The following is a 23,481-nucleotide window of genomic DNA, read 5'->3' on the forward strand; positions in this document are numbered from 1 at the left end:
TGTCATCATCTATGGGATCCAAAAACATGCGTTGGTGAAGTTTATAATACTACAAGAGTGAATTCAATAAAGAACTAATTTTAAGAGCGAAACCAATGATATCGACTGCTAAAACAATATTATGATTTAATAACCTCTTCATGATATTTTCCAAACAATCAAACACATCAAGAACAAAAAAGCCCAAATGCAACCAATGTCCCCTTTTTTAACACATTAATCCTCCTCATGTTCTGTTCAGATACAAACTTTTACCAATTGGACATGACAAACAAAAAATGTCAAAAGCAAAATAACAATCTCTCATCAAAAGTTATATTCTTAAACCCTCAACCAACTCTGTTGCTAACACTTTGATAAAGTGACCTAAGTTGTGTGTTCCATTTCTCCACAGCAGTGTATTTCTTCATTCCCTTTGACCTGCCACAACACAACACAATCCAAATTCAAACTTACTATAATCACATAATAACATATACAAATACTTTAGAGTGAATTTCAAGTTTTGTCCTTTATCTTTAGGCCACTTTGCAAGTTTTGTCCTTTATGTTTAAATTTGACGAGTTTTGTCCTTTATGTTTAAAAATCAAGCACGTTTTACCCTTTATGTTTAAAAATCAAACACGTTTTGTCCTTTATGTTTAAAAAATCAAGCACGTTTTGTCCTTAAAAATCAAGCATAAAGGACAAAACGTGCTTGATTTTTAAACATAAAGGACAAAACTCGTCAAATTTTAAACATAAAGGACAAAACTTGCAAAGTGGCCTAAAGATAAAGGACAAAACTTGAAATTCACTCTTATACTTTATTTATCATATCTTACCTGTCCCCACACTCCAGCAGCCTGTTAACTTGATCGATATGACCTTGAACCCGATTATCCAATATCAATGACACTAACAACTGTTCCACGTCAGTCTCTGGCACATTAAGCTCCTGAGAAACAGTAGTTGATATATAAGTATGTGTATGTCGGGGTAGGATCAAATACAAAACAATCTTAACCTACAATTTGTAGGAAACCGGGTCAAACCAACTCCGATTAACCTCATTCCAGCGGCGTTAGAACCGGCTCGTCGAATCCTATTCAAATACATATAGGGTTTAGCTTTTAGGGTTTAGAGTTTAACTTTTAGGGTTTAGCTTTAGATTTTAGCTTAAGGGTTTAGTTTTAGGGTTTGGCATTAGTATTTAGGGTTTAGCTTTAGAGTTTAGCATTTAGGGTTTAGCCTTAGGGTTTAGCATTTAGGGTTTAGCTTTTAGGGTTTATAATTTAGATTTTAGGGTTTGGCGTAGAGTTTAGCATAGGGTTTAGCTTTAGGGTTTAGGGTTTTGGTTTAAGGGGTTAGGGTTTCTGGTTAGGTTTCGACGAGCCGGTTCCAACGCCGCTGAAATGAGCTCAATTGGAGCTCGTTTGACACGACTTCCTAGGTTAAGAACTTTTTGTACCGGATCTTTACCCTGTGTATGTCTACTTATATATGTATGTATGTATGCATATAAAGAAAACTGCTACCTTTGATATAAAGGGGATTCTGATTCTTGTGTACGGTTTGATGAGCTTGAGTAACACTTGAGTTCTGATGTTTTTCAAAAGATCTTCAATATAATTTCTGATGAAGGGATCATCCATGATGGTCCTTCTGTTACTCTGCACGCATCAATTTTATAAGTTAAACTCGTATTAAAAAAAAAAAAAAATAAAAGAAAAACTATATAGATAATAAATCGTGTATATCGTATGGGTGTCTAACAAGTGTACCTTGAGTATCTTCTCGAATTCCAATATTTCATTACGTTGATATGCTGCAATCAAGTTTGTCATTGCCAAGATTTCTGGATCATTTTTGTATCTGAACCATAAAATTAACAATCAGAAACTGTAATACTAAATACTTAACTTAAAGAGTAAACTGCCATTTTGGTCCCTGTGGTTTGGTCACTTTTGCCACTTTAGTCCAAAACTCAAACTTTTTGCATCTGGGTCCCTGTGGTTTCAGTTTTATTGCCATTTTGGTCCAAAAATGAAAACAGGTCATATTTGTCTTATAAAATCCTGCAATTTTGTCATTTTCCTCAGGGGCAAATCAGGTCATATTTGTCTTATAAAATATGGTATTTATTTATAAAAAAGAAATGATCATTTTGCACCTGCGGAAAATGACAAAATAGCAGGATTTTACAAGACAAATATGACCTGATTTCATTTTTGGACCAAAATGACAATAAAACTGAAACCACAGGGACCTAGATGCAAAAAGTTTGAGTTTTGGACTAAAGTGGCAAAAGCGACCAAACCACAGGGACCAAAATAGCAGTTTACTCTAATTTAAATAATTCCGTTAACGAAACATACGGCTTTGCCTCCTGCCCGTCAAATGGATTGACCTCGGATTGCATAAGCATGTTGGCCAGTACCAAGTATCTGTATAACATATAAAATATTTACGTCAAATAACGTGTATGGCGTTTACAGAAACTAAAATAAGCTTATATTTAAAGTATACTTAAGACACTGAATTCTTCTTTGATTCCCAGCTTCATCATAGTTTTTAAATGCTTCAAAAAAGTCGGTAGCTGCTTCCGCCCATTGGCGTTCTGCCATGTGCATTTTGCCACCGCACTCATGTATGATACCCATGATCCTAGGATGAGGAATCGCTGACTTTATGGTAAGTGCTTTTTGGTAAAGTTGCTGTAAATAATACATTATAAAAAAAAAGTTACACACAATAATTCTAACTAGTTTTTTTATATATCGCGCGTTGCGGCGAAACCGAACAAATGATAACGTAAAACAAACGTGATTTGAAAACAAAGCATGTTGTTTAGAAAGTCAAACCATTAGAAAGATTTAGTTTATCATCGTACCGTTTTATGATACCAAATGAATACTTTATTTTGAGTACAACTTCAGTTTTAACAAAACTTATAAGGGAATGTCAGGGAAAGAAATCAAGCACAACTACGCACTTAAGTTTTTTTAAAAAAAAAGTTATAAACGTAAATTATTAAAGAAGTATCAAATTAATCGATAAATTAATATATGTTCAAAAAAAGAAAAAACAATTATTAAAAAAAGGTAAAGGAAATATATGTTTAAAAAAAAGAAAAATATGTTATTAAAAGTAAATATAATAATAAACTATTATAATATACTAAATAATAAAATAATGAGTAAACTGCCGTTTTGGTCCCTGTGATTTGGTCACTTTTGCCACTTTAATCCAAAACTTAAACTTTTTGCATCTGGGTCCCCGTGGTTTCAGTTTTATTGCCATTTTGGTCCAAAAATGAAATCAGGTCATATTTGCCTTATAAAATCCTGCTATTTTGTTATTTTTCGCAGGGGCAAAATGATCATTTCTCTTTTATAAATAAATACCATATTTTATAAGACAAATATGACATGATTTGCCCCTGAGAAAAATGACAAAATTGCAGGATTTTATAAGACAAATATGATCTGATTTCATTTTTGGACCAAAATGGCAATAAAACTGAAACCACAGGGACCCAGATGCAAAAAGTTTGAGTTTTGGACTAAAGTGGCAAAAATGACCAAACCACAGGGACCAAATTGGCAGTTTACTCTAAAATAATAAAAAACTATATATTATTATAAAAATAGAGTTACTATTCATCAATACTCGTCAACAATATATATATAATATAATGCTTTAAAACATGTATTAAAAGCATCTCACTTTAAGTTTCTTGTTATTTTTCGTCTCTGTGTACATTTGAATCTCTATTGCATACACTTCCAATAACTGAGTTCCTTTCTTTTGATCGTCAGTACCATCTGCCCGCTGACAAGATTTGTGAAGCTCCTTCAAAATCTGTTACGTAAAGTATTTAACGTTATACGACAGATAAAGCACTAACATAACTAACGTAATGCACAGTGTTTTTTTAATATCAAGCTGCATACCTTATTCATTCTACCGTATTCACCCATGTCAAACCAGATCTTGCAAAGCTTAAGATTTGTCTTGAACCATAATCTCTACATTAACAGTACCAAAAAGTGGAATAATTTAGGTTAATAAAACGCTTGAAAGATCAACTTAGCGAAAAAGATTACCTCGTTTTTTGCTTCTTCGAGTGCTTTTAATGTGGTTTGATAGAACTCTTGTAGAAGACCAAAGTTTTGACTAGCAGACCCGGATACAAAATCCATGATATTGTTTATACATTTTTCACTATAGTTTCGTGTCACCGCAGACTTGATGTAAGTTAGCATTTCCCTATAAGCATCTGTCATCTCTTTGTACCTCCCTAAACGGTAATAAAGCTTTACAGTCTGTTTAAGTGCTTTGAATCCCCTGTTGAAAAGAACGGCTGAATCATATTACACTCTATGCAGTTAATCTCGGCGATATCTCGGTTATCGGCCCCTCACCAAAATATCGGTTTCCGATATCGGTCATATATCAGTCAACGCTAATATCGGTGGTCAACGGCCGAAATATCGCCGATATCTTGCAAAAACCGTATCGGTTGTATCGCCGATATATCGCGTTGGCCATTTTTTTTACAAAAAAAAAAAAAAAAAAAAAAAAAACTGCACTCCACATCAAAAAACGACTTCACGCGGACCCCTGGGGTTTCGGAGCTGCATTCGTGTCCGCAGGATGCGTGGGCACGCACGAGTTCAACCAAATTCCAGCTCAGAAACCCATTTTTTGTGGTTCCTGTGTGTTTCTAGCAATCTAATTCGAATAAACTCACCATTCTGCTTTCTCTGGTTCCATCTGAACTACTTCAGCAAAACCGCTGAGTGCACCTTCTGGGTCAGTCTCAACCAAACCTGTTAACGACAAAGAATGACGTATAAATCAACCGGCTGGTATAACACTAAACTAGAGAAGTTATACGTCGTGAGATAAAATTATAGAGCACCAAACGACATAATCAACCATAATATTAGCCAGATTCTAGATTCAACACATGTGCTAGTGGTTTAAAATTTAAGGTGAGTCTATGACAGAAGCACGCACAGAAACTTAATAGACCTAAAAAACAAACTCAAAGTAGGTCAAAAATATTTACTAGAGCATACCATTTACACAAACACAATAGATTTGTACATATGAACATAGTTATCGATAGCGAATAGAGACAAATAGCGACGAGGTACCTATATACTACGTAGCGATAGCGACGAAATAGCGCCCGCTATTTTGTGTTTAGCGATAATGTAGTTAAAAATTTAAGAAATAAAAAATAGCTAATTGTAATTTTTTTTTATATATATAATGTTAATTTTATACTTTTTATGTATAGATTTTGAAGTTTAAGGATCAAATGTAAATTAGTGATGATAGAGGGGGTTAAATGTTAAAATACACAAACTATTTTTACACTTTTATGTAATTTTTTACAAGTTTTAGGGACTAAAAGATAGAGGGGTTAAAGGTTAAAATCCAAAAAGTTATTTAACCCTAAAAAGCTAAAACACACACCGCAGCCGCTCTTATTCTTCTTCTCTTCTTCTTCCTGACTTCTGGTAGGTTTCCGGCAGAAATTACAGCACCGGAGCCGGAATTCGTGGTCGGAATCTCGCTACAATCACGCTATTCAGTCGCTACATACAGATTGCGAGACCTTGGCGCTTCGCTACAAAGCGCGCGATAGCGAACGCTATCTGCGCTATCAATAACTATGCATATGAAACACATTGACTTGTATAAAATGGCGAAATGTAATATATAAACATGAAATAAAGGACCATTTGACAAATTTCACATGCTATAATGATATAGCTCATGCTATCATTCAGAGTGTGTGATTGGAACTGAAGCAAGCAGGCTGCAGCATGAACCAATCATAACGCCATTTGTTCTTCTTTACGGGTTGTTCATCACCAAATAGTTGAAGATGCTTCTCTCCATCATATTAGCCTCCACTCCTCACACCATGTCTGAGTAAACAGCCAGTAATCACAACCAAGATTACAGCTTGCTTAATTGTACCGTTCGACTATGATGATTTATGCCTTGATGGTTGTATTTGACACTTGGTACTTGATTGAATTGTGACATATGGGTTCATATTTATGCTTGTGTTTATATGTTATGTCTAACGCCCCGTTTGCGGTATGCTCATATAATGTATATATGTGTGGGCGCTCGGGGGGGCAAAAGTGAAAGTGCACTAATTTTAACGTTATTTTACTAATTTCGTGAAAATAACGTTAAAAGAGGGGGATGGTGAATCATGCATCATGTGGTGGCGTTGATAGCCGAAAGACAAGGGGGTATATGCACTAATCGGCGTTTGTCTCAATTGCTGAGTGTTATGTGCCTTATGTCCAAGGCTTGATGCAAAACTACTATCGAGCCGGGGGTCTCATTGGAAGCAGTCTCTCTATTCCTACGGGGTAGAGGTAAGGCTGTCTACATCTCACCCTCCTCAGACCCTACCTTAGCTTTGCTATTGGTGGGATATACTGAGTATGATGATGTTTATATGTTATGTCTATGTGACAAACTGAATATCTTTATCATCATCGAGATAGCAAATGGCAACTCAACTTTATAGAATGATACTATGTTAACCATTTGTATAGTACTATAGCTCAAAGCATTAGCACGTGAACGTGAGTAGCTATTCGTGCGTGACTGATTCTCGTAATTTCTTGTTTTAACCGAAAGACGGACAGTTTATTGTGGCTTACCCGATGGTGTCATTCCACCCGAGTTAGAGTAGCTAAGAAATGTCCCGTTTGTTGTTTGGCATAACGGCATAGACTATCATTAAGGTTAAATTGGAATTTATACAGGTTATGTCTACGTAGTCAATCAAACATTGTTATCACAATTCAATTACTCACTGAAAGTTTCAAAAATATCACTAAAGTATATAAATTGATCATCACATACGTCCGAAGCAACAACCCATTTAGATATCACTAACAACAAATGCAAAATAAATGCTTATGTTATTAGAGAAAGACGAGCAAGATACAAGGATACAAAAGAAAATCATCGACTTATATTATACGAATGTCTTTAGAAACAAAATCTGACTCATCACTCATCAACAACAAAACATTAAAGTAACTGATTTTCTCAACTACTCTACTTTGTCAAAACTCTAATCCTATTTATAAAGTCATTATATCTATCCATTTAGCTGTTGCATTAATTTCTATACATAACTAAGAGCTATGCAGTTAATATCGGTGATATATCGGTCCCCTAGTCAAATATCAGTACCGATATTATCGGCGATATCACCATCATCGATATTTGACCGATATCACCGATATTTGCCCGATATAACCGATATATCACTGAATTATTGGTGTTAAATTGCTATATATATAAATTCTGCATTATATTAAAATTACCGATATCTCACCGAGATAACAAGTATCTCAAATATCGGTCCTTGACTGATATCCGATGTTCTACCGGATTAACTACTTAGTTAAACCTAGACATAAACATTCTCATAAATAATAATAATAATAATAAAATAGCCCAATCCAGTAGTACAGGTATAATAAAATAAAGCAGAATGCAGTAAGATCGAATAGAAAAGTAAAAAATACTAAGTTTGGGGATGATTAAAGTAACCTTTAGAATTGTAGTATTGATTTTCAATGTCAACATCTTGCTCTTCAGGTTCCTCCTCGGAGTACTCGAATCCATAGTCCTCCATGTCTGCATCTATATAAAGAAAATACGTAATCAGACGCTGGAAACAATGCAAATCCAAGAAACAAAGTGATAATAGTACAGATGGATGCAATTGGAACCCTAATTGGGAAGCAAAACCTCACCTGAACCCATGGTGATACGAAGACGATGGGTAGAGAAGCGATCAGGGGTCTAGGGTTTGGTTTGGTTTGGTTATGAAATTGAAATAGTGAAAATAGCGACTTTGTTTGTATGGCCCCGGGTGTTGCTCAAGGAGTCAAAAGGGTGTTTGGGTTGGGAATTAAAAAAAAAGGTAGAGATAGTGTCACGACATTTTTTAAACATGTCACTTTCATCCAAAAATTTTACGACTGTTAAAACCTACCGTTTAGTAAAGAATAAAACTGTCATTTTTTATACAGTTTTAGTTTTTTTTTCCATTTAGTTACGTTTGAGAAAGGGGGAAACAGAAAAAGAAAAATGACAGTTTAACCCTTTATTAAACGACAGGTTTTAACAGACGTTAAGTTTTTGGACGGAACTGACATGTTTCAAGAATGTCATGGATGGAGATAGTACAAATTTGAAATTTGACCTGAACTAGCATAACTGGACAAATTACATGGACGAAATTGACAGTTAACTCTTTATTATATATGACATAATAACACAAAATTATTTTGGAACCACGAAAATGGAAAATTGTTTGAATATGTTGAATGAATATTAGTTTTATCTAAGAGTTAATTATACATATAAAATAGTTCATGTGTTTGCACAAAAGTAATGCGTTTAGGATTTAACTTTAAAAGTTATCATGTTTAAGATATGTGGTTTCAACTTAATAATATGTTTAAATTACTAACACTAACTTTTAACTCCATGTAAAATGGTATTTTACTCTTTTAACAAACAATATGGACTATGTAATCAACACCCCCCCCCCCCCTAATGCTTGTGACAACCGATTGTTTCTTCCATCACTTTCCGCTAGAGATACAATATAACAGTACTATCATACGTGATTGGTCATGTAACAAAAATCGGATAGACATGACTAAACATCTCATTGTTGGTAGGGCTGTTCACGAGCCGAACCGAATCAATCAGACCTTTGCTCGTGCTCGGTTCGTTTACAAACCGATCCGAACCGAACCGAGCATTTTTTCAACCGAGCCAAATTCGAGCGAGCGTCTTTCGATCCGAGCATTTTTCGAACGAACGTCGAGCGAGTATCGAGCATCGCAAAACAAACAAGGAAAGTGACGATGGGAGTGCTAGTTATTATAATATAAAGTGCAGTTTTCGTCCCTGATGTTTCGTCCAATAAAACACAAGTAGAAATTTAACAAATAACAAGGAATACAAAAACACTCAACTAGTTCTATCGAGATTAACTAAGCGGGAAGATAAATCGTCAACCGATTGAAATATACCCTTGTTCTATCGAAAGTTTGAAATTGAATGAATCGATTGAAGCAAAACCCTGACGAGTTGGCGTCTTGGCGAGTGGCGATGGAGAAATCGAATAACGATGGCCAATTGGGGGTTTTGATTAGGGTCTTGCACTTCTGAATCAAATGGTGGGTTGAGACTTGAGTATTGATCGACGCTTCACATTTAAGTATTTGAAATTTTGACTCAGTTACTCAAATGGACATTTAAGTATCGGATAATGAACTATTGGTATTAGATTTCAATTCTAATTACTTCAATGAGCTCTATTTGGATCTTGCACCAAACATTGTTAATGTTGGTATCTAGTCATTTCATTAAAAATGATACAAACACAAACACAAATATATATGTATATATATAGAAAAAATGTATTGTACAAAATGGCTTAACGTACGCGATGTGAAATCGCATGTTATAAAATAGCATGGATGAAATTGCATGTGATAATTTTGATGAAATCGTATGTTGGTTTTTTGTAACAATTTCGCATGTGATAATTTTGATGAAATCGCATGTTGGTTTTTTGTAACAATTTCGCATGTGGTAATTTTGATGAAATCGCATGTTAAAAAACCAACATGCGAAATTGTTACAAAAAACCAACATGCGATTTCAATGTGGTATGAAGATCTGATGGCTGAGATGATCGCGTACGTAATGTAGGATAAGGGCTCTTGTACGTTAACCTAACTCTCTCTCTCTCTCTCTCTCTCTCTCTATATATATATATATATATATATATATATATATATATATATATATATTAAAAAATAAATCGATCCAACCGAACCGAGCGGACCTTTGCTCGTGCTCAGTTCGTTTACAAACCGAACCGATCCGAACTGAGCATTTTTTTAATCGAGCTGAATCGAACGAGCAAATTCTGAGCATTTTCCGAGCGAGCATCGAACGAGCGTCGAGCGCCGAGCGATTTGAACAGCCCTAATTGTTGGTTCACAATAACAAAACTATTTACATCAAATTTTAACTAGGCTTCTGGATTCCGTCACAATGTTCACAAATAGGAAGAAAATTAAAGATTTATTCTCGTTACTGTAGAGTAGTGATATGGAATTGTTGGTTATAAAACCACCCATAGTCGTGCCCAAGGGGGCGTTTTTTCTCGCCGGAGAACGCCTAAACACGCCGCCCCACCACCCCTAGGGCGTGTTTGGGCATGGTTGGATGAATTTGTTGTTTTGGCGTTGTTTAAATAACGCTATGGGGGCAATGTTTGGACCAATCGGAGCTATCTTCTTTAGGGTTTGACCAATACCTTTTTTTGGTTAGTTTTTTATTTTATTTAATTGTTTACACCCTTTTAACATAATACCCACATCCCCACTACACCCATTTTAGAAAAAAAAAAGCCCAATAATGCCCCTTGCTGACTGTACTGCCACATGGCGGAAAACGCCAAAGGGTGGGGGCATTATTCACCCTTACCACAACGCATGGTCTAATCGTTTTCAAACACTCCTAAGTATGTCGGGCACATAGGCGCTCAAACTTCAGCAATGAAACCTTAAGAGGTGATGTCGTCATCACGGGCAAAGTATAACACAGATTCGTTGCTTTCAATATGGACAGTGGTGTTGGTGACGAAGACGGGTTTAGGTTTTTTTTCCTTTGCTTTTTGAGGATTATTTTGAGTGAAGTAATACATATATAGTCTTTGTGGTTTGTCAAAAGACTAAAAACGGTTGTTTTTTTAAGTTTAATGGGATTTTTAACTCAAATTATTGTTGACATTGGAATTTAAAAAAAAAAACATATATCAAACATTGGACTTTTTGAAGTTAGACCCAAAAGTGTTATTTTTACCCGATGACATAGATTGTTTGTGTAATCATCCATTTATTTTATTACTCATACAAAAGAACATTATTGTATATGATTATATGACTGATCTCATTTCTAAAATATAAACAGTGGCCTAAACCAATCACATACTACACGTAAACCAATGAACCAATAACGACCTCAAACACCGAAAACACACATTCCACCACGAAACCAATTCAAGGCACTAATTTCGAAGAAAAACATACTTCCGGGTAACCACAATACTATAAAAAACATTAAACTAAACTGCACGTACGGACTTGTGTCTTACCTATTTGTTTATAAATGTCATATGTGAGACGTCTTTGTTTTAAGACGAAAAGACAAAAAAATCGTACTGTTTCACACCTCATTCATTTGCTAGGTACCTTACCCACATTAAAATTTCAATTAGGGCATGTACAAGTCTATTAGATGATATGATTCGAACTTGCTATAAGTATTCCTTTACTTGAAAATTGAAATATATTACTACTAACTTCAAGTCTTTCACTAGCCATTTAGTGCAATCGTACTTTTCTTTGTTATGTACTTATGTGAAAGGTTATTTTATCTTTTTTTTTTGAAAGGTAAATATTATTAACAAACGGCCGGCCTGAGAATAGAACCGCACCACCTCCACTTACAACATATACAGGGGAAAACTAAACCACTCCCGCCAAACCAAATTACAAATCTTTGACCTACTCTTAACCCAAAAAAAACTAAGCGACTTGACCTCCCCTATAATATCTTCGATCTTTCCGCGACCGTTAGAAAAGATCATCTCATTCCTAGCCTTCCATAAACACCAACACGTCACCGCAACAAGCCCCCAAACTAAATCTTTAGCTTTCTTCTCCCCATTAAAGTGATTATGCAATTCCAGAATATCGCCAAAAGAAAAAGCAAAAACCGGCTGCATTCTAACCCATTCAGAGAACTTATTCCAAACCTGAGATGTTGAAGCGCAAGCCGTGAAAAGGTGTTCAACCGTTTCCGGTTCCTCCAAACAGAACGGGCAAAGCTCCGAGTCCACAGCAATGTTTCTTTTGACTAACGCCGTTTTTGTCGGAATACGGTCTAATCCCGCCCGCCATAAAAACAAATTGCATTTAGACGCACCCAACTGCAACCTTTAGCCGAGAACCTGCACTCTGGAATATTCGGGTCTAGAGAAAGTGTCTTGAACGAAGCTGTGGAATATTGAACAGAAGTGACCGAGTCCCATCTCCATTTATCCTTAACATTGGATCTCTCCATACTAGAGATCAGATTCGAACAACTAATCAAATCAGCAACTTCCACAGGATTTGACAGAGGTCTGATCCAGTTCCAACGAATCTATATGGAGATAATAAAGAGTTGAGTAATTGGTACAACTCCACATGTATTAATAGCTTATTCAATATGTGTGTTTGTGTGCGTTTTTTGGGTGTCTCACATGGCACTTGTCCAACCAATAAGATAATTTCTTTTTCCTGACTCACTCATACACCTCACGAACACCTCTCATATCTCTATTCCTCCCTCCTCACATGTTCTTTCTTACTGTTGTCTAAGACTTATATAAGTTAGGATAATAAATCTGAAACTAATTAGACTGATCGGTGTGGGTTCGTGAATCCCAAATGTGGAGTAACGTTGCCATGAGGCCACGATTTGCACACCACCCGGGCAATCAAGAGGGCGAAGCTCGTGGGGGAATCCACAAAGGCCACGAGCAAAAAAAAAAAAAGACTTTGGGAGGGGATAGTGGAGGGTAGGGAACCACACCCCATATTAGTGGAAGAGAGAAACAGTGGAAGGGGATGCTGATGTGCCGCTGAGGTGGAGTACGACGATGAAACTAAAACATATAGTTTTATCTCCTTTTAGTTATCAAGTAAAATGATACAAATATTAATCCTTTTAAACTATCCATATCTATCCAAAAGTTACAGCATTTAACATATATTGCAAATATAATATCTTGATATGGATCAAAACAAACCAGACTTCTAGATTAAAGTCAAAGCAGAAACTGAAATCATCTATGATTGATGAATAATGAAGTCAACTCGAGCTTTCAAATCTCACCATCCCAGAGTTCCTCAACGCTCCTATACTCGCCATAACTATCATTAACCAGAAAATCCCCCCGAACAAGCCTCGCCTGCAAGAAACCCATAATTCATATGTAAATAACGTGTCGATTATCTTTCCAATTGTTCGATTATGACGATGAAGATGAATTAGAAAGCTTGCCTGCTCAATTTTAGACATCTCTTCAAACAAGGCATCAGGAATAGACCAATCAAAGACATCGAAATTCTCTTTGATTCTTGCTTCATTTGTACTTTTGGGAAGTACACTATGACCCATCTGCAAACCCCACCGGAGCGCCACCTGTGCAGGAGTTTTGCCTACTTTTTCTGCGACCGATGTCAGAATCGGATGCTGCAGAACATTGCTCTTGAGCCATTTTGTGCCCGGAGAACCAAGTGGCGAATATCCCTGAATATTTAAACCGAACACAAGCTAAAAATTTGATTATGAAACTAATTAGTAGCAAATAGGGGTGCAAACGAGCCGAGCCGAGCCCGAGCTCGACCAGGCTCGAGCTCGAGCTTGTTTAACATATGAAAGCTCGAGCTCGACTCGATTCGAGCTTTATTTCTAAAGCTCGAGCTCGGCTCGAAGCTAATTTTTCAAGCTCGAGCTCGGCTCGGGCTCGACTCGTTTAGTATTTATTAATTAATTTATATTAATCATAATTATTATTGTACACATAATTAAGTTATTTTTTTATATTTATATAAATGGTAATTATTATATAAATATATGTTTAATATATTAATAAAAATATATATATACAAAAAGCTCGTTTAGGCTCGTGAGCCGGCTCGAGCTCGATAAGCGAAGCTCGAGCTCGGGCTCGTTTAGTAAACGAGCTTGTTTTTTAGGCTCGGGCTCGAGCTCGAGCTCGTTTAAGCTCGGCTCGTTCGAGTTTTTTTTCGAGCCGAGCTCGAGTAGCTCGGCTCGTTTGCACCCCTAGTAGCAAATTTGTCAACTTTGATGACTTACAGAAAGATGGACCCCATTAGATTTACAAAATTCGCGCAATTTAGTTTGCTGCCATGAAGGGTGACACTCCACCTGGTTCACAACGGGTGGAACACGCGCCACTTTTAATAAATCACCTAATTTCTTCGAAGAAAAGTTGCTAACGCCTAAACCTCGAGTCATGCCCTTATCGTAGCATGATTCCAGTGCTTTCCATGTTGCAGGTATATCAGTTGGAATCATGTTTTCGGGTTTGAATCCAGCTGTTCCCTTCTTTGTCCTTGCAGGCCAGTGGATCTTAAATAGATAGAAAAAAAAAATTAAAAAAGTGGACCAGATGGTATACGACTTAAATCTATGAACACTTACGAGGTACAGGTTAATGTAATCAAGCTGCAAGTCTTTCAAAGTGTTTTCCAATGCTACAGGCACATCTTCTGGTGCATGATTGTTACACCTGTAAAGTTTAGGGTTAGGGATGCAAACGAGCCGAGCTACTAGCGAGCTACTCGAGCTCGGCTCGAAAAAAAGGTAGAACGAGCCGAGCTTAAACGAGCTCGAGCTCGAGCCCGAGCCTAAAAAAACAAGCTCGTTTAGTAAACGAGCCCGAGCCCGAGCTTCGCTTATCGAGCTCGAGCCGCAGTGGCGGACCCAGGATTTTTGAACAATGGGGTCCCATTTTCCGGTGTTCAAATTTTTTGGATCAATCATTGTTCGGGTCGGGTTGGGGCGAGAAACATAATAGAAAACAATATCTTAACTAAATTACAAGTTTCATGTACTACACATTCAGCTAAATATAGATGAGAAAAAATTGAAATAGGAAAAAAAATAGAGTGATTAATTTAAAATCAGGTTTAAGAAAAAAAACACAAAAAAATGAAACAAACAGGTATCAAACCCAAGATCTTTTATGTGTAAACAAGGGGTTTTAGCACTACACCAGGCTCACTCTCATTGTTATGGGGTCCAACTAAATTATTTTATGGGGTCCATAGAAAATTTTATATACCGCTTCTACTACTTTTTAAAAAAAGATTGGGGTCCGGGGACCCCGTTCCGCTTAACGTGGGTCCGCCCCTGTCGAGCCGGCTCGCGAGCCTAAACGAGCTTTTTGTTTATATATTTTTTATTAATATATTAAACATATATTTATATAATAATAATTACCATTTATATAAATTTAAAAAAATAACTTAATTATATGTATAATAATAATTATAATTAATATAAATTAATTAATAAATACTAAACGAGTCGAGCCCGAGCCGAGCCGAGCTCGAGCTTGAAAAATTACCGTCGAGTCGAGCTCGAGCTTTAGAAATAAAGCTCGAATCGAGCCGAGCTCGAGCTTTCATATGTTAAACGAGCTCGAGCTCGGCTCGGCTCGGCTCGTTTGCACCCCTATTTAGGGTCTTGTGTTAAAAAAAACGGTGGAATCTTAATACAATGTGAAGTTGAATGACGAAGGATTAAGACAAACCAGAGTTTGGAGGTGATCCACAAATCTTCTCGCTTCACTACACCGTCATCGAAAAGCTTCTTCAAAGCAACACCAATCTACAAAAAAATACAGGATTTATGCTTTGGATCATAGATGTTATATGTAAATTTTTTGAACAAGTAAATAACTTTTTGAATTTTATTGAGTTTTATTGTGTGTGTATTGAGATTAAATTCATTAAACAGCAACACCCTTTCATGTTTGTCTCAAAGTGGTACACATGATGTGCACATGACACCTAGACAAAACAAACAAACGTACCCATTAATATCCCACTCATAGCAGTAGGTAGTGATGAAACTAAGGGGCTGTTTGGCAACTTCTGAATGGTTAGTGTTGAACCAGTAAGAGTAAGAGGTCTGAACCATTAAGTGTTGAACCAGTAAGGGGTCTCAACCATTAAGAGCCAGTATAATGCTTAACCGTTCAGAGGCAAATGTCTGACAAATTTAGATTAAAGGTCTTAACCATTCAGACTCAGTATAATGCTTAACCATTCAGAGGCAAATGTCTGAACCATTAAGACATCTGCTAGCGAAACAAACAGTCTGAACCATTAAGTACTGAATCAGTAAAAGGTTTGAATCATTAAGAGCCTCGTTAAGAGCTAAACAAACAGCCCCTAAAATACACATGGCACCCATGTGGACATAAATATCGGGACATTCATTGGAAGAGGTAGCAACTGAAAGCTCCGGGCTTGGGTCTTAAACCAGTAAAAAATGTACACACGATGTACCCTAAACACTAAACCTTAGACTGGCAAAAACAAAAGTCAAAGATTTCCAACCTAACACGTTTTTTCCCCCGACAACTCAATTGTTTCCGATGAAGGGTATTACGCACAACTCTTTACAAAAAAAAAAACATGGAAAAGAAGAGAATTCATAGGTTGAGACGATGAATCAAAGCTCAATAGACAAATATTCCTCATTTCATTCGATCAACATGGAGACAATTACTGGGCCAAGTGCTTAAACCACTTTAGTCACAATTATCGCCCACTTGCTCATGTCGACCAATCATTCCAGCGGTCCAACAACTCGATACTCAATATCGACTGTTCATCCTACTAGAGGCAAAAACATGACCCATTTGGTTGGTCACCCTATGTACTATAATGAAATTGAACTAATTTTAATGTTATTTTACTAATTTCATGAAAATAACGTTAAAAGTGGCGGACGGTTAATCATGCATCATGTGGTAGCGTTGATAGCCGAAAGACATGGGGATACATGCACTAATTGGCCTTTGTCCTGATTATGTTGAGTGTCACGTGCCTTATGTCCAAGGCTTGATGCAAAACTACTATCGAGCCGGGTGTCTTATCAGAAGCAGCCTCTCTATTCCTAGTTCCTACGAGGTAGAGGTAAAGCTGTCTACATCTTACCCTCCTCAGACCTTACCTTAGCTTTACTACTGCTGGGATTTACTGAGTATGATGATGATGATGATGATGATGATGATGTATAATAATACCAGTAATGGAGCTGGCCTACTAGACACTATAAACACAGAGGTGGAGCTTAGCTTAGCTTGGGGCACGGGTCCCCCGGCCTCCACTGTTTTTTCGCTTCGTAGTGTAAATTTTAAAAAGAATCTTATATGTCTTAAGTCCGTCCCCTGGTTTTACTGAAAACTAAGTTCAAGATCCGCCGATGATTAAACAAATGACAAGAAATTACGGATTGCTACGATTTTGACGACGGATATATGTACATATCATTTCCGAAATATTATAATTAACTTAATAATATTATATTATATTGAGCAAGACAAGAAGCATACCTCCTTTTCATTGCCATAAACTTGTGCACAATCAATGTGGCGGTACCCAACCTGCAAAACATGATTTATATATGATACATCTATTTCTCAACAAACTTAAAAAACAAGAAACATGCTGCAAACAATCATAGGGGTGAAATTGGGTTAATAAAAATTAAATTGTGATGAACAAAACCTTGACGGCGGTATAGACAGCTTGGCCAACAAGACCAGGTTCCGATTGCCATGTTCCCAGACCAACAGATGGAATCCGAGTGTTGTTTTTCAGATCGAAGAAGAATTCAATTCCGCCGGTCATTTCGGATAACAACTGTCGGTGAAAATGAGGAGGAAAGTAAAAGACGAAAGTGAGGAGTGATGATGATGATACGCTCCAATTAAAGAGGGTATAAATGGTCCACCGTTTAGCGGACATTTCAACTCACGTGATCTATTATTACTCTTTTTTAACGCCCAACAAATCCTCTAAATAGGATACGAACGAAATTTACGACATTGAGATACACTTTCTTTGAACCGGAGAGAACCCTCACATAGGGCCGAAGCCATGAACACTCGACCGAAGACATGACAGTACGGTGAGGTAATCTCCACCTATTCGCCTAGACGACACACATGTATCATTATTACTCTAATGGTAGAAACTCAAATTACAACATTTTACTTATTTTCTATTAGTTTATCAATTTTCTCGTGAGTGGTAATCTATTGATTTTCTTATTTGTGGCATCGGTGTGGTCTATCTATGTCTTACAAATCTTAATTAAATAATAACAAAGACACATATACAGAAATAATAGTCATAAAAATAGTAATTTAAAAATAAAAGTCTAAACACCTGAATAAGAAAATGTGAGTCATAAGAATGATGATTTATAAATAAAAATCCGCTTGTGAACTTCTTGCATTGTGATAAGATCAATTTAGTCACAAGCCTTACACATCTGAATTACCGCATCTACATGTATCCATAAAAGTTGTAGATTTTTGTTAATGGTAATTAGCATGACCTCTAGCAGCGAAGGTAAGAAGTTAGGCATAAACCGACAAACAGCTAATATGAAAATAAAGCTCGTGAAAGTTAGTTGTAATTTAGCTCTTAAATATGTTTTGAATATTATGTATGTTTTATTTTTAACACAACATATAGTCTGTTGTATCACACAACTTCCCTGAACTTCGACACATATGTAATATTATCATCTCATCTCACTTCTTTTTTTCCGGTCTAGCGCCATACCAAACCACAATTGTCTATGGTTGTCTAAGAAATGGAGATAAGTATCCCTGCCCATCTCAAACGACACTGATTTGGTCCGTTTGAAATAGATTATTTTATTTGACCCATTCACCATTTAGCTAGATGCTTTTATTTGATTCATCTGAAAAATAACACAACCCACATCAACCCATTTAAAAGTAAACGGGTTAAAACTCTCACCTCTATCCAGCATAAGAATTAAACATTACTAACAAACTGATCATGCAATCCAAAATGGTCAATCATAGTCATAGAAGAGTAATGAAAACCTCCTTAAATGGTTATTTATATTGATCATCTTTTCAAAAATATTTTATGACATAACTATGCATGAAAAACATATTTTATGGACATAGTATTTGGTGATGTTGGTGATCAACTATCCACAACTTTCTATCACACTTTTAAGGTATATTTGATTTAAGCACCGTTGTAAAAGTCGCTTAAGCATGGACATGAAAATTACAATTTGGTGTTACAACTTCACTCTTTACACCCTAAAATTTTGCCTTTGTTTTCATTTTTTACCAATCATGTGATAATGTGTTTTACACATTTATTTTTTCTCTTATAACTCTTAAAATATAATATTTTGTAAAATTTCGGTTTTACCGCTGCGACTTAGTTATTATTATTATCAACGTTTCTAAATGATTTTTTTCACGGAAAGAATACTAATATACAAATAGTTGAAACCGAGTGCCGGTACTACACAACAAATCAAATCAATATCAGCCGAATTCTCGACGCATCACGCTAGAAAATCTCACTAGCTTGATACGATTGTCTTCCACTCTTCCCTAATCATAGATTGATATAATTTTCAGTTAAATTTTACAATCTTTTTCTTATTTATTAGTGTGGAGCCTCCTCTCTATTTAAGAGATGTACAATTCTATGTATAATTCAAAGTTCAAACCCTATAAGACCACATGGTATGGGGGTCGTCCCCCACCGTTTTGGTCCGGCGTCGTTCCACACACCGCCCCCCCCCCCCCCGGCAGCGTATTGTCCGTCTCTTTTGAGACGTTGGGGACGATCCACAAGGAGACAAAAAACCAGCCCAACCCTTGATCACACACCTATACATACAATATATACATATACATTTTAGGTCCATCCCCCCATTTCCATATCTCCATCCTCTTTGCCCCATTCTCACACCCATCCTACGTCGATCCTACGTGGCGGATCATCCTTCAAGGGAGGACCATCACCATACCACATAGCCTAAGATACAAATAGAAGTATTTAAGATTGAGTTAATTTGCTATTAAAAAAAGAATATTAAAAGTAGTAAATGTTTATTCAGAATAAATTCCAAGTATCTTTTAAATTTAAAACACCTTATTAAAATTTTTGGGTGCTATACACAATAAGCAAGAATACAAATTCCATTATTGTCATACATATACATACATACATGTGATAAAAGTGAATATTCCAAAATCCAAACCTAACCCGAACGAGCAATTACAAGAAAACATCAAACAACAGTAAAAAAGTAATTAGTGAAACAAAACAAACACTCCACCCCCTTTCTCGATCCCCCCAAATCACAGTCTCAAATTCCAGACATTTCTCACACATTTCACCATACAACACCAAACCCACATCAATTCTCAACATTTCTGTTCAGATCTCTCAACATGTTGTACAATTTTCAAATTTAGGGCTCAATTTAAGGACCCTTTTGAGATCCAAGAACAAGACATGAAGGATATGTTTGGAAGCCCTGGAAGTGTTAGCGGCTTGATGCTGCGTATTGGCCAATGTTTGTGTGCTGCTGCTTCTATTGGCTGGATGGTTTCTGCTTCTGGGTTTTCTAGTTATACTGCATTTTGGTATGTTTTTTGTGTAAAGATTTGTGTCATTAGGATTCAAGATTTTGTGTAATTTGTTTAGTGGGTGTCTCAAGATTACATTTTTATTTCATTTCTGTCATCTTTTTTTTTTTTTTTTTTTTTTTTTTTTTTTTTTTGTGAGTGTTATGTAAGCTACACTGCATTCTGGTATGCTGTTTATGGAAAGATTTATAACATTAGGATTCAAGATTTTGTGTCATTTGTTTAGGGGGTGTGTCAAGATTACACTTTTATTTCATTTCTGTTATCCTTTTTTTTTTTTTTTTTTTTTTAGGATTCAAGATTTTGTGTAATTTGTTTAGGGGGTGTGTCAAGATTACATTTTTATTTCATCTCTGGTTTTTTTTTTTTTTTTTTTTTTTTTTTTTTTTTTTTTTTTTGTGAGTGTTATGTAAGCTACACTGCATTCTGGTATGCTGTTTATGGAAAGATTTATGACATTAGGATTCAAGATTTTGTGTCATTTGTTTAGGGGGTGTGTCAAGATTACATTTTTATTTCATTTCTGTTATCTTTTTTTTTTTTTTTTTTTTTTTTTGTGAGTGTTATGTAAGCTACACTGCATTCTGGTATGCTGTTTATGGAAAGATTTATAACATTAGGCTTCAAGATTTTGTGTAATTTGTTTAGGGGGTGTGTCAAGATTACATTTTTATTTCATTTCTGTTATCTTTTTTTTTTTTTTTTTTTTTTTGTGAGTGTTATGTAAGCTACACTGCATTCTGGTATGCTGTTTATGGAAAGATTTATAACATTAGGATTCAAGATTTTGTGTCATTTGTTTAGGGGGTGTGTCAAGATTACATTTTTATTTCATTTCTTTTTTTTTTTTTTGTTGTTGTGAGTGTATGTAAGCTACACTGCATTCTGGTATGCTGTTGTTTATGGAAAGATTTATAACATTAGGATTCAAGATTTTGTGTAATTTGTTTAGGGGATGTGTCAAGATTACATTTTTATTTCATTTCTGTTATCTTTTTGTTTTGTTTTTTTTTTTTGTTTTTTTTTTTTTTTTTGTGAGTGTTATGTGAGCTACACTGCATTCTGGTATGCTGTTTATGGAAAGATTTTGTGTAATTTGTTTAGGGGATGTGTCAAGATTACATTTTTATTTAGATTCTGTAATCTTTGTTGTTTTGTGAGTGTTCTGTGTTTTGTTGGGTGAATCTTTAAGTCAAAGATTTGTTTTGGGTGTGTGTAAATGCAAGAAGGGATTTAGTGTATGGTGGTTTAACAAGATTTTATGATGTGGATTTTATTTTAGAAGATAGGATTTTAGCAATAAATAAGGATGTCTTGTTTGTTAATTTTTTTCCTTATTTTGGTGGTTATATTGCAATTAATGGCTTGTTGATTACGATGCTTAACCAACATATGTCTTATTCTGTTGCAGCTATTTAATTGCATCGATGGGGCTTCAAGTGTTGTGGAGCTTTGGGCTAGCTTGTCTTGATGTCTACGCTCTTAGGATCAAGAAAGACCTTCAAAATGCTGTCTTGGTCAGCTTGTTTGTGGTTGGCGATTGGGTATGTGTCGTATCCGTTCACTAAACGTTTTATATGCTTTTGCTTACCTCATCATATCATTTTGATAGCAATATTGAGACACTGTATGTTATTGTTAGGAGCGTGTAACGTGTTCAATACAAAACCAATTTAATGTGTTCACATTAAAGCGAAAAGGTACTAAGCGTTTATGCGGTTCACATAGTTTCTACTTAATATTGGTTCTGTATTGAACGCCCCTCATGTATCCACAACAATTTTCACTTGAAAGTTCAATGTAAAGCCTCAAGTTTTTCCGGGATATATTTAATAATAGCTCTTAATAGTGGCTGGAGACTGGTGCCTAGGGGTGCAAACGAGCCGAGCCCGAGCTCGACCTGGCTCGAGCTCGTTTAACATATGAAAGCTCGAGCTCGAGCTCGGCTCGAAGGTAATTATTCAAGCTCGGGCTCGACTCGTTTAGTATTTATTAATTAATTTATATTAATTATAATTATTATTATACATATAATTTAGTTATTTTTTATATTTATATAAATGGTAATTATTATTATGTAAATATATGTTTAATATATTAATAAAAAATATATATATAGAAAGCTCGATTAGGCTCGCAAGCCGGCTCGGGCTCGATAAGATAAGCTCGGGCTCGGGCTCGTTTACTAAACGATCTTGTTTTTAGGCTCGGGCTCGGGCTCGTTTACTAAACGATCTTGTTTTTAGGCTCGGGCTCGAGCTCGTTTAAGCTCGGCTCGTTCGAGCTTTTTTTCGAGCCGAGCTCGAGTAGCTCGGCTTGTTTGCACCCCTACTGGTGCCTCTTTCTATGGATGCATATACGTTTTTTTTTTTTTTTGCATGATTTTTCATTTTGTCACACTTGGATAATGAACAAGGAGTTACCAAAAGCTTAAATTTTTATTAATGTTCAGCCGGGATTGTGGCACAAATGCAGGTGACGGCTACGTTGTCGCTTGCCGCTGCGTGTTCTTCAGCTGGGATTGTCGTACTTTACGCAAGAGATTTGCATTTCTGCACCAACCCTAAAATGCATCTACCGTGTAGCAGGTTTGAGATCTCGATAGCTATGGCTTTCATCACCTGGTTCTTTATAGCCATATCTTCTCACGTTATGTTTTGGTTATTAGCCTCGGCTTGATCATCCATTTCCGCTCACTTGTTTGCCATGAAAAACTTGTTTAGGTTTTGTGTGTATCTTGTTCTTGGAAATTATTCAAAATTTTGATCATGTAGCAGTGATTGTATTGAGAATGTAATGTGTCATTTGTTTGTACAACTCACTCGCTTCAAAATGAATCCGAATGCCCCCGTTTGCCCCAGTTCACGGTTCGGTCTGCTTCTAACCAATAACCGAATGATAACTGAAAGTTTCGGTTACTGAACATATAAAACCAATCGGTTCGGTTGTTTTTTGGTTTCGGTTTAGAGTAAACTGCCATTTTGGTCCATGAGATTTGGTCACTTTTGCCACTTTAGTCCAAAACTCAAACCTTTTGCATCTGGGTCCCTGTGGTTTCAGTTTTATTGCTATTTTAGTCCAAAAATGAAATCAGGACATAT

At 36.0% G+C, this 23,481-nt stretch overlaps 3 protein-coding genes across 4 annotated transcripts; 1 reads left to right on the top strand and 2 right to left on the bottom strand.

The window, feature by feature from the left end:
- Positions 1 to 180: 180 nt before the first annotated feature.
- On the bottom strand, positions 181 to 7,942 carry LOC110937997 (COP9 signalosome complex subunit 2). The gene is made up of 12 exons (XM_022180463.2): positions 7,794 to 7,942; positions 7,588 to 7,680; positions 4,736 to 4,814; positions 4,089 to 4,329; positions 3,936 to 4,010; positions 3,709 to 3,843; positions 2,509 to 2,696; positions 2,358 to 2,426; positions 1,764 to 1,854; positions 1,518 to 1,652; positions 825 to 937; positions 181 to 420 (listed from the first exon to the last, which is right to left on the bottom strand). Exons 1-12 carry the CDS (start codon positions 7,801 to 7,803, stop codon positions 330 to 332), a joined length of 1,320 nt encoding a protein of 439 aa, XP_022036155.1. The 5' UTR covers positions 7,804 to 7,942; the 3' UTR covers positions 181 to 329.
- Positions 7,943 to 12,823: 4,881 nt separating this feature from the next.
- Positions 12,824 to 17,907, bottom strand: LOC110937996 (NADPH-dependent aldo-keto reductase, chloroplastic). The gene is made up of 7 exons (XM_022180462.2): positions 17,448 to 17,907; positions 17,273 to 17,323; positions 15,461 to 15,537; positions 14,347 to 14,434; positions 13,999 to 14,274; positions 13,180 to 13,428; positions 12,824 to 13,087 (listed from the first exon to the last, which is right to left on the bottom strand). Exons 1-7 carry the CDS (start codon positions 17,685 to 17,687, stop codon positions 13,001 to 13,003), a joined length of 1,068 nt encoding a protein of 355 aa, XP_022036154.1. The 5' UTR covers positions 17,688 to 17,907; the 3' UTR covers positions 12,824 to 13,000.
- Positions 17,908 to 19,943: 2,036 nt separating this feature from the next.
- LOC110937995 (CASP-like protein 5B2) lies at positions 19,944 to 23,240 on the top strand. Of its 2 annotated transcripts, none has more exons than XM_022180460.2 (3): positions 19,944 to 20,377; positions 21,792 to 21,924; positions 22,856 to 23,240. In XM_022180460.2, the coding sequence occupies exons 1-3, from the start codon at positions 20,247 to 20,249 to the stop codon at positions 23,057 to 23,059; spliced, it is 468 nt and encodes a 155-aa protein (XP_022036152.1). In that variant the 5' UTR covers positions 19,944 to 20,246; the 3' UTR covers positions 23,060 to 23,240. The 2 variants fall into 2 exon arrangements, with proteins under 2 accessions (XP_022036152.1, XP_035844700.1); XM_035988807.1 differs by lacking the exon at positions 22,856 to 23,240 and adding an exon at positions 22,023 to 22,313.
- Positions 23,241 to 23,481: the final 241 nt, after the last annotated feature.

This window comes from Helianthus annuus, chromosome 4, assembly GCF_002127325.2.
Source record: "Helianthus annuus cultivar XRQ/B chromosome 4, HanXRQr2.0-SUNRISE, whole genome shotgun sequence".
NCBI classification, from domain to species: Eukaryota; Viridiplantae; Streptophyta; class Magnoliopsida; order Asterales; family Asteraceae; genus Helianthus; species Helianthus annuus.

Bases quoted from the DNA above. Each gene is read 5' to 3' on its own strand.
- LOC110937995 (XM_022180460.2), top strand. From the start codon at position 20,247: ATGAAGGATATGTTTGGAAGCCCTGGAAGTGTTAGCGGCTTGATGCTG. The intron at 20,378-21,791 runs GTATGTTTTTTG...ATTCTGTTGCAG, and splicing joins TCTAGTTATACTGCATTTTG to CTATTTAATTGCATCGATGG. The intron at 21,925-22,855 runs GTATGTGTCGTA...GCACAAATGCAG, and splicing joins TGTTTGTGGTTGGCGATTGG to GTGACGGCTACGTTGTCGCT.
- LOC110937997 (XM_022180463.2), bottom strand. The intron at 3,844-3,935 runs GTATGCAGCTTG...TTTACGTAACAG, and splicing joins AATACGGTAGAATGAATAAG to ATTTTGAAGGAGCTTCACAA. The intron at 1,653-1,763 runs GTACACTTGTTA...TGATGCGTGCAG, and splicing joins AATTCGAGAAGATACTCAAG to AGTAACAGAAGGACCATCAT.
- LOC110937996 (XM_022180462.2), bottom strand. From the start codon at position 17,687: ATGTCCGCTAAACGGTGGACCATTTATACCCTCTTTAATTGGAGCGTA. The intron at 17,324-17,447 runs GTTTTGTTCATC...CATGTTTTGCAG, and splicing joins CTGTCTATACCGCCGTCAAG to GTTGGGTACCGCCACATTGA. The intron at 13,429-13,998 runs GTAAGTCATCAA...TTAAATATTCAG, and splicing joins CTAATGGGGTCCATCTTTCT to GGATATTCGCCACTTGGTTC.